General features: G+C 37.5%; 2 protein-coding genes across 2 annotated transcripts; one reads left to right on the plus strand and one right to left on the minus strand.

The window, feature by feature from the left end:
• The first annotated feature begins 1 nt into the window (after position 1).
• Positions 2-5105, plus strand: LOC127451874 (BTB/POZ domain-containing protein 17-like). The gene is made up of 3 exons (XM_051716902.1): positions 2-522; positions 1584-1869; positions 3571-5105. Exons 1-3 carry the CDS (start codon positions 429-431, stop codon positions 4643-4645), a joined length of 1455 nt encoding a protein of 484 aa, XP_051572862.1. The 5' UTR covers positions 2-428; the 3' UTR covers positions 4646-5105.
• A 5974-nt stretch (positions 5106-11079) lies between these two features.
• Positions 11080-12402, minus strand: LOC127451876 (inward rectifier potassium channel 2-like). Its single transcript, XM_051716909.1, has one exon. It carries the CDS (start codon positions 12400-12402, stop codon positions 11080-11082), a length of 1323 nt encoding a protein of 440 aa, XP_051572869.1.
• Between the last annotated feature and the right edge of the window lie 2309 nt (positions 12403-14711).

Below are 14711 nucleotides of genomic sequence, written 5' to 3' on the forward strand. Positions count from 1 at the left end.
CAGGAAGCCTTAACAGAAAGCCCTCTTTGGTAAAACTGTTGCAGTATTGTTAATCTTCAAGTGTATTCTTTTCTTGAATTTATGGGAATATCACAACAATAGACCCCATGTGTAGACAGCATCCCACTCCAGACGCCCACTTCAGTCCAAACATACGGCCCCTATATCTGGCTCCATGCCATAGATCGATGTCATGTAACATTAAAAGAGGAGAAACTCACAATCAAAGCGGTTGTCATAGCAACGGCCCAGCCGGATTCCACCAATCAATGAGCCCCATGAGGCTGAGAGATGCTCAGTGATATGCCAGCGTCCTACATAAAGAGTGTGGGACAGGGAGACTGGGCAGCACAAACAGAGAGATATAGAGTATATTGGAGTGTTAAAAGCAACCAAAAAAGAAGGAAGGAATTAATACAGAACAAAACATGGTGAACTCATTTGGAGGGAGCGTTCCTGCCATGATCTATGTGGCAAACCTTTGTGTTGTTCTTTGTGTACAAATGGTATCAGTGGAAGGAGGTAAGATTACGGATTTGTGTGTTTTGTAATTGTTGCTGGAATTGTGTTGAAGCACTGTTGATACCATTTAGTTCTGTTTTTGCATGTTATGCTACAAGCTGCATTTTCTCTGTTTTAATCTAGGGACAGTATGTTGATTGTACTACACAGTAGCATACATTATAAAAGTCGTAGATTGGTTTTTATAGGAAGTAAAAAAAATAACATTTTGCTCTAAAAAGCCTCGATGAATTTGATCAGAGCAAAGCTGTGAAATTTAGATATTTTATATATATGTTCTGCTATAGTGGCATAATTTTTTTAAAAGTAGAATGCAATATGTGGTCATGCAATATGTGACTTAGAAGTCCACTGTTAAAAAATATTAACATGTTCTATTAACAATGAAATGTGACATCTCATTTTATGCAAAACATATAGACAGTTAGATTATCACCATTCACTTGTACTGTATTTTGCCTAACATCTCATATATTCCAGTGGTTCTCAACCTTTTTTTGATGAACGCCCCCTACTTCATTCCCTTACCCCAGCGAACCAACTGATTTACTCCAAGTCTAGCAAATCTTTTAATGCAAAGAGGAACTTGACTATAGATTGTATTATTATGACTGATAAACGCCCCCCATTTGTAACCTAACGTCCCCCTCTCTATTAATTTGCTCTCAGCGCCCCCTAGCATCCTTTGATCGCCCCCTTTGAGAACCCCTGTCCTATTGTATTCCACAAAAGAAAGTCATTTAGGTTTGGATTGAAACATTATGAGGGTGAGTAAATGATGACAGAATTTTAATCGTGGGTGAGCTATCCCTTTAAATTGCTACGATTATGAATCTGTCAAGACATTATATTCACAAAGACACAATATTCAGAAAGATTCAACTCAAAATATGCAATACAAATGAATGAACATTTAAAAAAATCTTAATACCAATACATATTTTTGAATAATTCAAACTATTTTTGCTACTCTTGTCAAATAGTGTGACATAGCTTAACATAGCTGCTTCAGTTCCCCTCTTTCTGAACACAGTCTTGTCTCTAATGTCCCATTACTGCAGGTGCACTGAAGCAGGAGACTGTTTTGGAGAGCAGTGCTGCAACCCTGAATCATTCAATGGCTCTGGTGCAGCGTATGGAGGCTCTCCTAACCCAGGGAAATGCCAGCGATGTGATCTTACGTGTTCAGACTCTCAACACAGACGAGGTGAAAGTGATTCAGGTCCACTCACTGGTGTTGACGCTACAGAGCGACATGTTTGATGAGCTGCTACAGACCCGTAACTCCAGTACAATGGTCCTCAGAGAGCCTGCTGACTGTGCAGCTGTCTTCGATAAGTTCATTAGGTGAGTGATCCAACTTAAAATTACTAATTGGTCATTTAACAAACACTTTTATCCAAAGTGACTGTCAGTACACTTTGCAAAAACAGTCCCCATGGAGCATCCCAGTGTCTTGCTCAATGGTGATTGCTTATACTGTATATTACCAAAGTCTTTCTAGAAAGTCAGTCCACTGGCGGCCATCTTTGGAATGCTCTCGAGAGGCTATTTCCAGTCATGCCAGTGCAGCTTCTATCTACTTGAATGGAGAAAGACAGAAATCTCAAAAACGGTTGGTCAAGATTGCGATCAAAGGACATATTTCAAATCAGCAATAAAATCAGACAATACTGGAATCATAAATATCTTATCCTCATATTATGCTAAATAATGCAATTTTCCTGGCTTGTAAAGCTAATGTGCATGCATGCTCTAGAGTTGATTGACAGGTGATGTCTGTATCTAAAAGGTGATTGGCTCTTTTAACTGTAAGTCGGGACTTCCTTTCTACATCCGTTGACCGTTGGGCGCTCAGAGCTCCTTGGTTGAGCATTCCAATTTCTCCCATTCATTTTAATAGAAGTGGTCCATATCTGCTAAATAATCTCTGATATTACCCTTTAGTGGATGTGAACCTACAACCTTTCAGTTTGCAGCCCAGGAACTAAGTGGGTTTCAGGAAAACATCTTATGATTGTCTTTTTTTATATTGCCTTTTAGATGACAGTAATGTAGTTTATCACTCTTTGACTGTTCTCATATTGTTGGAGCTCAAACCCATGACACTTGCAATGCCAATGTCATGGGTTTCATTCCAGTGGGAATGCACAAACGTATAAAATATGTACCTTGAATGCATTCTAATTCACCTTGGAAAAAAGTGTCTGCTAAGTGCACAAATGTAAATATACATGCACCTTCTCAGCTGAGTTTTACTTTCAAGGACAAGAACAAAATATTTATTTTAAATAGGGATGCACCGATGTATCGGCTGCCGATATTTATCGACCAATTACTGACCAACTTAAAACCACCTGCATATCTGTTATAAGCATGAAAATGGCCTTGTTCGATTTAAAATATAGTCTGCATTCAGAGCTTCATTCAGTGCTGTTTGAGCATGCGGCGCCCTCTAGCAGTCTGGATGGCATCATCCATTATCTATTATTCCACTGTAATACAACATTTTTCACATCAATCACCATGTTATCATGTTTAGTTATTTTTTGTGTTTTTAAAATGTATTTATCATTGTGGCTCTCTTGAAATTTTTTGCCAGTCATGTGTTCAACAGATCCAATCCATGTTCGATGGAAACTATTTATTGTTACAACAGTAAAAAAGCTTTTGTACCTCTTTGTACATTTTAAAAGCATAATTCCACATTAAAATCTGATGACAAAATAAGGTAAGTGGTAAAAAAATCAGTATCAGACAAAAATGTTCATATCGGTGCATCCCTAATTTTAAATGAATGAAGATTTCACCTCTAGTGTACGCAATGATTTCACTCATTGCCCATTTAATGCGGTTAAGTGTTTTGCTCAAAGGTGCAATGATGGTACATCAACCAAAATTTCCAGGTTTCAACGTAGAACTTGGCCTCATATTATGTTAAATAAATTAAATAACGAAAAATAGAGAAAGAAACCATTTTGGCCAGTGTTCAGTTGTGTTACACATGTTTAATTCTACATATGTGGCCTGAGCTCTTTCTCTATTCAGGTACTTATACTGTGGTGACATCACAGTACGTCTGAGCCAGGCCATTCCTCTACACAAACTCGCCAGCAAGTACCACGTATGGGACCTTCAGCAGGGCCTTACCCAATATATGACCCAGCACCTGTCCAGCGATTCCCCTACAGGTCATGTGGTTGGCTGGTACCAATATTCCATGCAGATCGGAGATGTAACCCTGCAGAATAATTGCTTGCAGTACCTTTCTTGGAACCTTTCATCGGTTCTGCAGAGTGCAGAATGGAGTTCCGTTGGTGAAGAACTCCTGCTCTCTTTGCTGCAGCGTTCAGACCTTGTTCTACAGAGTGAACTTGAGCTGTACGAAGCTCTGGAAGCTTGGATAAATCAGAACCAGCCGTCTAATGCAACAGCTGAGAACGCACTTAAAGCAATACGTTACGCGATGATATCTCCACAACATCTGTTTCATCTGCAGAAGAAGTCAGCACTGATGCTGAAATATTACGAGTCGGTACGTGATCTACTCTTCCTCGCCTTCCAGTTCCATGCAGCCTCACCTGTGCAGCTTGCAAAGTACTTCGACGTTAACTGCAGCCTCTTTATGCCACGTAACTACCTATCACCAGCTTGGGGTTCACCTTGGGTGATCAACAACCCTACACGAGATGACCGCAGCTTCAGTTTTCAGACTCAGCTTGGACCTAGTGGCCACGATGCGAGCAAACGTGTGACGTGGAACGCCCTCTTCTCTCCACGTTGGCTTCCACTCAGTGTGCGATCCGCATTTCCCGAGCATGGATCCATGCAGCCTACTCGTACCGATGGAGGCCGTCCAAGAATCATTGTCACACCTGCGACCTCAAGTCCAGACTTTGCTGGTGTCAGCTTTCAAAAAACGGTTATTGTAGCAGCACGGAAGCAGGGGAAAGTGGTTGTCCGTCATGTCTACAACTTCCACCAGAACACAGAAGAAGTGGGCGACTTCCTGTTGGAAGCGGACCTGCAGCGTAGAGCATCAGAATACCTCATTGACAGCTCACTCTACCTGCATATTATTGTCAAGCCTCTCTACCACAGTCTCATAGTAGCGAAAAAATAAAGGTCTAGTTTCACTACTGATGATTTCTGATGCCCTACTTCAAGTCAAGTTGTACACTGAAACACTCTTTATATAGTCTTTTTGGAAATCAAAAAGGTTTCGCTTAGCACTGAATTTTATTGTTGATGTTCTTACTGTTTCTTCAGTAACATGTCTTTACCATGGTGCATGAAAGTTCTGCCTAAATTGACAATTACATTCACTGAAGCCATTATAGACAATTTTTATAATGCTATAAATCATTTCCAATTGCCATCCTGTAAAGGTAACAGTGAGCATGCTTTGATTACTTTAAAACAAATCACAAACGTGTTTGGTTTTTTATCTAATTGTTCTTTGATGATTAAAGATGAATACATTAATACAATGTCTTAGTTTTCAATGTAATATATTCTGAGTTCATTTACACAGTTATGTTATATCCCAATTAGTGTTAAGTTTCATTAAAATTTTATTTCCTGAACACACAAATTACTGTGTCTATTTATTACCCAGAATTTTTAAGCATTGGTACTATTTTAGCAAGAGGTTTGCCAAGATTGTTTTAGAGAAAATAGACAAAACAGCTTATTGAATTATTATATTTGAGATTATGTTGTGTTGAAAAACAAACTATATTGTGGCTCTGACTGTTAGTTTGCTGTTTTATGCAAGTTTAAAGATTTTGTTTCTGGAAGTGTAAAAATTCTCTCATCATTTATTCACCCTCATGCCATCCCAGATGTGTTTGACTGTCTTTCTTCTGCTGAACACAAACTAAGATTTTTATAAGAATATCTCAGCTCTGTAGGTCCATACAATCCAAGTGAATGGTAACCAAAATGTTGAAGCTCCAAAAAGCCAGCATAAAAGTAATCCATTTGACTCCAGTGGTTAAATCATGCCTTTTGAAGCAATCCAATTGGTTTTGGGTGAAAACAGACCGAAATGTAACTCCTTTTTCACTATAAATCTTGACATCTGCAGTCTCTTGGGTGATTATGATTTCAAGCTTGATTACACTTCCAAGCTCCTACTAGCACTCTGCGTATGCGAGGAAGTGTAGGAAGTGTAATCGAGCTTAAAACCATGATCACCAAGGAGACTGCTATGGCAAGATGTACAATGAAAAGGGGTTACATTTTGGTTGGTTCTCACCCAAAATCAATTAAATGGCTTCAGAAGACATGGATCAAACCACTGGAGTTGTATGGATTACTTCTGTGCTGCCTTAATGTGCTTTTTGGTGTTTCAAAGTTTTGGTCAAAACTCAAATAGTGAAGAGCAGAAGCAATTAGGCTTACTACTGCTGTGGTCAATATGGAGACATCCAGTGTTGGTGAGTATTTAACTAAAAGCAGCACTGCAATTTGTTTCACTGCAGTTTTCAGTTTGATGACAGTAGCTCTTATTTTAACAACCTACTTTATCCAAACGATTATCATTGTTTGTCACATTGTATTTCAGACACAGCAATACAACCGAGGGAGTAATCAAACGTGCTCACGCAAACTGTCTCGTGTACCATTGGGATATCCATATTATTTAAGTGAATGGGTTCGTTCAGATAATTTGTGTAAATGAACTGGTTAAAATAAATGATTCACTGATAACATTAGGAAGTCCAGTTCATTTTAGTGAATCGATTGTTTGGACGCTTCATGTAGCTAAATGAACTAGCTCATACTGCAAGTCAAGGGTTTTCAAACTTTTCGATGCCAAGGAGGACCCCCAAATATACCCTTGCGAGTGACCGCCTTTATTAAAATGTAAGGTAGCTGTATATTTCCATGCATAAAGACCCAATTTTACTGTGTAAGAAAAACAGTAAGTATAATTTTATAAAGATAACATATTAGATCAATTAAATAATTATTTTTCATTGTTCTAAAGCTGAGAAATTTGTTTTGAAAACCCCTTCTGTAAATGATTCCCTGTCTTAACTTTTTTTGAAGCAACATATTAAGTTTAATTAAGTACTACTAAATCTACTTTTTCAAATGCAATATTCTGCACAGTGTCCCCCTGTATACTGCACATTTTGGCTTATGTAGTAGGTCACAGGTATTCTAGCCATGAAAAAAAAATTGCATACTGTCCACAGTAGGCCTAAACATATTTACTTCAGAAATAGTAGTGGTATGGTAGTCAACAGCAATGGCCCAGTGTCTCTCAAGGTCATTATTGGAAACTGCTTTATGTAATCAGCGTTGGAGGGGACGTGTTATCAATCAATACCCATCGCTCCGAAAGTGTCAGACAATAGACACATCAACAGAGGAAATATTGCAGTCTCTGTAATATAAACATGGCTATTATGATGTACAGTTATTGGATATAACTTACTCTTTATGATACATATGTGAGTTTATGTACTGTATGTATGCCATAGAACTACATAGACCATGCAAGAATGTAACTTCACCTCAGATTGAATTCTTCTTTATTAGAACATCACTGTAAACAATTATACTTTTCACAAAGCAGCTTTACATGGGGTCATGCCCCCATTGAGCAAGTACAAAGTGATAATGGCGAGGTAAACTCCCTGGTAATGTCCATGTGCAGACTGTCACGTTGTTAAAACCGAATGGAGTTCTGAACAAACTTTCGGGAGGTGCATGTGAATTTAGTCCTGCCAATGAGAATGCAAGGTTGTATAAAGACATATATCCACTACAACATGCCACCCACACCCACCAAGATCAAATATATTACTGACTCAAATTTAAGGGTGAGAAATATATTGACACAAACTTTGGGTAACTGAAACCTGTTATATCTGCTTCACTGGAAATATATCCAGTGCTGTTAAACTGTGCGTCACTGTTTTCACTGCAGAACATGGAAGAGGGATAATCCCACTCTTTCAAACAGACTTCATAAATAAAAAATTATATTAGAGATTAAATCTAAAAACTGCAGAGAGCACACCTGAACTGCCATGGCAGCTCTAATCACTTTAACTGCAACAGCTGGTTCATTTCACCTCTTGTGTTTTGTCCTTTTAGCTGGGATTATAGAGGCTTTGAACTCTTGTTTTAAAGTTGAGGGTGACTTTACTCTCAGACGGTGGCTACTGTGATTATTTGTACATAAAAATAGAATACCAGAGAAGACAGACAGTATTCAATCACCAATAAGCTTGAGATTACTGGTCTGGGAATTTTTCTTAGATTACCTCATTTTTTTATGATGAATTTATGGCTTGCATTTTTTAAATGTGCTTAGGGATAGATCACCCAAAAATGTAAATTCTCTAATCATTTACACAACAGTTTTATAAGAATATCTCAGCTCTGTAGGTCCACACAATGCAAATGAATGGTGACCAAAACTTTGAAGCTCAAAAAGCACATAAAGGCAGCATAAAATTAATCCATAAAACTCCAGTGGTTAAATCCATGTCTTAAGAAGTGATATAATAGATGTGGGTGAGAATATTTCACATATTGTTGTCAATATTTAGGTCTTTTTTTAATATAAATCTACTTTCAAACAGCCCTCCTATGTGCATTCATGAGAGGTGTTCTTCTTATGTTTTTACGTGATTTGCATTCTTTGTGTATATCGCCACCTACTGGGTTTTTGTGCAAATATGATTTATTTATTATTTTCCTTATGTCCCTCCCTTTTATTTCTTTCTCCTCCTTGCCCAGTAGGTAGCGATATGCAGGAAAAATGCATATTTTATCGGTCCTCTCATGAATACGCATAGGAGGGCTGGTCAAAGTGTAGATTTATAGTAAAAAGAACTTAAATATTGATCTGTTTCTCACCCACACCTATCATATCGCTTTTGAAAACATGGATTTAACCTGGAGTCGTATGGATGACTTTCATGCTGCCTTTATGTTCTTTTTGGAGCTTCAAAGTTCTGGTCACCAATTACTTGCATTAAATGGATTTGCAGAGCTGAAATATTCTTTTAAAAATCTTTGTTTGTGTTCAGCAGAAGAAAGAAAGTCATACACATCTGGGATGGCATGAGGGTGAGTAAATGATGAGAGACTTTTCATTTTTGGGTGAACTTTAATCTGCTCTGATGTTATGTATGTTTACTGTATGTACAATAACTTGTGGAATTTCTTTTATGCACACATATTCCTAGTAAAGAGGGGATGTCGCTGAATAATGTGGAAAAATTCCTCAGGGAGAAATCAGACAGAACAAAATCAAATGCTCCTCTCAAATCAATTCTCTGTTTACACATAGGGTCATGGATTTAAATCAGAGTCAAGCCAGCCAGTCTTTGTCTGAATTATCTTAATGACAACAATATTTTGTTTAAAATTAATGAATGATCTGTATCTATTGAAGTATGCATAATATGTCAAATACCCCATATAATTAGTTTTGCGATCAATTGTTATCATCTCAATGAAATATACTGTAGAAAGTATCCCGTAGGTCCAATATATATTACAAAAATGTTTATGATGTAACAAAAGGTTGGTGAATCTAAAATATTAGGAGGAAAAAGAAATAGAGTTATTATATATGTCGAAATGTAGAACATGGACCGAGCTAATCTTGAATTCAAATCCAATAAGACTGACAAAACAAATTTTAAATCACACCACATATATATTCAATTATTTATCATTTTTATTGTGACAGATGGTTACTTTCATAAAATAAAAATAAAAACCTATATATATATATATATATATATATATATATATATATATATATACAGTACTGTGCAAAAGTTTTAGGCACTTGTGAAAAATGTTGCATGGTGACGATGTCTTCAAAAATAATGCCATAAATAGTTTTCATTTATCACTTAATGTCATACAAGTCCAGTAAACATAAAAAAGCTAAATCAATATTCGGTGTGACCACCTTTGCCTTCAAAACAGCCCCAATTCTCATAGGTACACCTGGACACAGTTTTTCTTGGTTGTTGGCAGATAGGATGTACTAAGTTTCTTGGAGAATTCACCACAGTTCTTCTATCTATTTAGTCTGTCTCAATTGCTTCTGTCTCTTTATGTAATCTCAGACTGATACGATGTTCAGTGGGGGTTTTGTGGGGACCATGCCATCTGTTGCAGAGTGCCCTGTTCTTCTACTCTAATCTTTTCTATTTGCAAAAGTAATGTTTGGGAGTCTAAAATGTATTTTTCCTATTGACGCACTAAAGCTGAAGATATAAATAACCATCTTAAGACAAATGCTTTTGTGAAACATCTTAAGTGCCTAAAACATTTGCACAGTACTGTGTGTATATATATATATAATTTGTATAATTACATAAATCAAACCATTAATAGAGGTATTTGCATGGGATGCTAATCTTGTGCACACAATTTATAAAATACAGTTTTTAGGGTTTTCTTTTTACAGATAGAATTTACAAAGATAAGAAATGGTTTTGACAGCTACTGTCACAGTCTTATTTAAGAGAACCCCAGATTAGATATTAGTGCTCTACTGTAGCACTGCTGTAGTACTCTACTGTTGGTTTTGAAACCTGCCAGCATTTCAAGTCATTATTGCTTTGTAACACATTGATGTCATGCAAAACAAAATACATTGAAATTCTCTTTTTGTACTTTTTTCAATTTAATATAGTATAATATTTTCCTAAATAGCAGCAGAAAACTCACATCACATTCATTTCTTTAGTCTGGAGCTACTGTATATTGCACATTAAAAGCATATATTGCCTTGAGCATGAGACTCTTTACATATTTATCAAAGATTTTCTGTAGTGTACTGTATATATTTACAACTCTTTGAATTTACATGCTGTATGAATTTCAGGTTTTATCCTAACCCTGAGATGTTGAGTGTATTTTGACAAACCCAGGAGCTCATATCACAGATGCATTACATGGACTGAGTAGGTTTTTGTTTACTACATAAAACATTAAGTGCCCTAGATTAGCAGTTACTTTCATTAAAAAAAAAGTATGGCTAAACTTTAATACTGATATTGTAACACATAATAACCAACACAAGTTAGTTATATACATATATATGTTCAAATATGTGTTTGAAGCTATTTATCTGGATGGCCTGTCTAGAATAATATGTAATAAATGTTCCTCTAAACATCTAACAAGATATCAATATGAAATAATTGGAAGACAAAATGAATTTGTGTTACGTATATTGTGTTAATGTTTTTGGCCTATTCTAATATTATTCAATGTCAGTACCCATATACATAGATATACCTTCTTGGGTAACTGTTGTACAGTACTGTATATATAGAAAGAGGAGAATGAAATACAAAGTTGTTAAGAGACCAGCTCATTAACAGGCTATTTCATTATCCTGTACCAAGGATTTCAAACCATTTGTGACTTGGTTCCTTTAAAAACCAATGTCAATGCTTTGCTGTATAGAACAAGACAGCATTCTCCCAGACTGTTCCATTTTATATGAGCTGTAGACCAAAGTCTTCATCACCCTTTTAAAAATCCATACTCCATATCTGTCTGTCATATTTCAGGTTCTCCGAGTTGCAGTCTTAGTTGTAGAGGTAAAGTATCCTGACTGGAAACCGTGTTCGTGACCACATCAACATTGGATCCCTCCAAGGCCACACTCTCTCTTCTACTTTTCCTAACTTCGTCTTCCTCTTCTTCATCATCATCCTCGGTTTCCTCTTTATCCATGAAGGCTACTTCATTCTCATAACAAAAAGAGTTTGAAGTAGATGAATTGTACTTCTTTTCGGCCAAATCTCTGGCACTACATTGTGGAGTGCTAGGAACCTCATAGGTGTTCTCAAACTGTGAGTAGTCCACTTTGTAGTGATTTTTCTCCTCAAAAAGGACCGGCTCAAACCGATGGCCCCACAAGATTTCACTCGCCACGTAAGAGCTGCGACACTGAGTGGTCATGGCCGTAGCTTCCACCATGCCCTCTAAAATGACAACTATTTCCAGCTCAGAACTTTCCAGTTCCTGTTTGCTCGTGTCATAGAATGGACTATCCTCGTCAATCTCATGGACAATGGTAATGGGGGACACTAAAAATATACGGTCAATACCAGTGTCAAATCCAACGTCAATGTCTATCTGATCCAGTGGAATGAATTCGCCTTCAACTGTGGTGCGAGATTTGAGAAGCTGGGCTCGAACGTGAGCCTCCACCAGGTGGCTCTTCCGTAGGTTTCCGACCCTCCACATCAAGCACAGTTTACCGTCCCTCATGGCAATTGTGGCATAGTGACTGAACACAAGGGTTTCGTTTCGTTTCTTGGGCTTGGCCATCTTAGCCATGACTGCACCAATGATGAAGGCATCAATGATGCATCCTACAATGCTTTGGAACACCACCATGAAGACAGCAATGGGGCAGTCCTCCGTCACATAGCGGTAACCGTAGCCAATAGTCGTTTGTGTTTCAACGGAAAACAGGAAGGCTGCCGTGAAGCTGTCGACATTCGAAATACATATCTGTTCCTGATTCTCCAAGTCCCCAGAAAAAAGTGCAACAAGCCAGAATATAAATCCAAAAAGAAGCCAGGACAATAGGAAGGAGAGGCAGAAGATGATCACCATCCAACGCCAGCGAATGTCAACACACGTTGTGAAGATGTCAGCCAGGTAGCGCTGACCTTTCTCACTCATGTTGATGAACTGCACATTGCAGTGTCCATCCTTGTTGACAAAGCGGCTTTGTATTTGATATGGCGTGTGCACTTTGCCGGCCACATTTCCATTGCCGTAGCCATTTTGCATGGCGATGGGGGATAGCTTCATACCGCCTTCCTCTGAGGAAACTATGCTGTACCGATGGGCTCTCACACTTCCCATAACTTCCACATTAGGAGGCTGAGCCTTGTCTGCTTTGGAAAACAGTTTTAGTTTTTGGAGGACGAGTTGGAGAAACACATTTGACCGCTCACATGGACCAATACACAAATAAAAATCTATATTTCTAATGAAGAGAGCGTGCGATGAGCGGGCTGCTTCAATGCAACAATATTTTGGCAGGGTCTAAGAGGATCGCTCATCTTTCGTGGATTCACTGGACCTCATGGGCAAAAAAGCAGGGCTGTGGAAATGACATGTATACAGAAAAAATAAGCTTTGAAGGAATTAATCTGCATGATGAGAAAACAGAACAAGAAGTTCAGTGTGAGATCACAAAATCAGTCCCATTGATTTTTATTTTATTTTTATTTTTTTATATAAAAACTAATTTATGAACTATGAAAGTTAGAGATTAACAATCAAGATCAAAACAAAACCAATTTTCTATGCATGTAAGGCCGTTTCTCTTTTGGATGGCATTAATAACATGAGTGATGTAACACTTGGCATGGCTTTACATCTTGAAAGTATTCTCTACAAACACATGTAGAAATTAGATTTAATGCACCTTTAAATATAATGTAAAATAATGTATGATTCTTGTTTAATAATTACATGGAATGTCTTTATGAAAATATTTATTTTTTATCATGTGTTAAGATTAAACTATATAAAAATTCTATGATTGATTATAGTGGTTAGGTGGAATTAAAACACAAAGCATAGGCAGATGGAAATACAGTACTGCACATTACATAAATACACATGATTTTCAGTTTGGCCATAAAGTGATCAATAGTGTTGTCTGTTATTCTGTGACTGTCCATTTCCGAGTACTGAACCCTTGAGGTCAGTATGGATGTTTATACACATGGCTACTCCTAGAACATGAATATAGAAAATGCAAGAGAATTCTAGGTGTTGAATGTTAATAATGAACCAATAATAATTATAATATTAATAATAATAAAAACATACACAATGGCTTTGCTCTCCTTCAGCATTTCACATCATAGTTCCTTCTCAACTTTGAAGGAAACATAATGCAAATACAAGCAATTTTTGACAATATAATCTGTAAAATATAGGTTTAGAAAACTTGTTTGAAAACACAAAAGGCACAAAAAATGTATGACAAAAATATTACATTTGACAATGGTCAGTTTATGGTTTGACAATATATATATAAATGAATGATTATTGTATTGCTATAAAATTACCATGAACTAAAAACTGCACTTGAGAAAATAGTGCTGTGCAATGGTATAATCTGTAAAGATTGAATAACAATTCAGTTTACTTTTGGTAAACAAGGTTCACTCTACTAAAAATCACTCAACTAAAAATCAAATTTACCTTCTGGAGTTCAAGAATAAGAGAACATAGACTGGTTTAAATCAGCAAATTTCTGCAGATAAAGGTTGTTTGTATCCGGTGGGACAGCTCAGTCAAACACGAAGAGGCTTGATGGTGGTTTCGATCATCCAGTTCAGTGTTGGCCAAAGCTCAAACCAATCGAAGAATACTTTTAAAAAGCCTGTTAATCTCCGCCCCATACTGTTCGGGTCATCCAATAATGACAGATGCGATGGTGTCGTGATTACAGCATCCGTGAACTACAAGCATGTCTGCTCATGGTATTGTGATGCAATAATAAGGTTTAGATGGAATTATACAGAAAATAAGTACGATATTATTATTTATTCTTTCAGGATCTATTGCATGTTTTAACGATCTAATATTCTGAGAGAGTAAAAAGCATTTAAATTATTTGTAATTGTGGCATGGGGAGGGGGGGGGGGGGGGGTCATGTGTCTGTCTGCGGGAGAATGAGAGAGCAGTAAGGCTCATCACCTCGGCTGTGATTACTCTAACACCTGTCTCTCATTACAGTGATGGCGGAGGGAGGCCTGATAAGGAGTCACAACTCTCTCTGTTGTCTCTCTCTCCCACACTAAGGGAGCCTCAGAGAGAGAGAGAGAGACAACAGAGAGAGTTGTGACTGCATGTGCCCGCCAGATTATCGAAGACTTGTTTGTGTGTATATTTGGCCACTAAGTGCCCTTTTTGTTAAAGTTTTGTGTGACGCTGAAGAGTAATAAATCAATCACGCTGACAGTTCGTTGCCTCCTGACTCCTCCATTGCCCACAAACCTAAACATATCATAGTGGTGCCAAAAACACGGCTTTGGAGGATTTCGCAGTCAAGGAGTCTTCACCACTGGGCGAAGTTGTCAAGTCCCTCGCCAGCATCCAGGAAAACCAGCATCGAGCCCTGATGGATTTACGCCTGGAGCAGCAACAGCGTT

This window comes from Myxocyprinus asiaticus, chromosome 14 (assembly GCF_019703515.2).
Source record: "Myxocyprinus asiaticus isolate MX2 ecotype Aquarium Trade chromosome 14, UBuf_Myxa_2, whole genome shotgun sequence".
In the NCBI taxonomy this organism is placed as follows: domain Eukaryota; kingdom Metazoa; phylum Chordata; class Actinopteri; order Cypriniformes; family Catostomidae; genus Myxocyprinus; species Myxocyprinus asiaticus.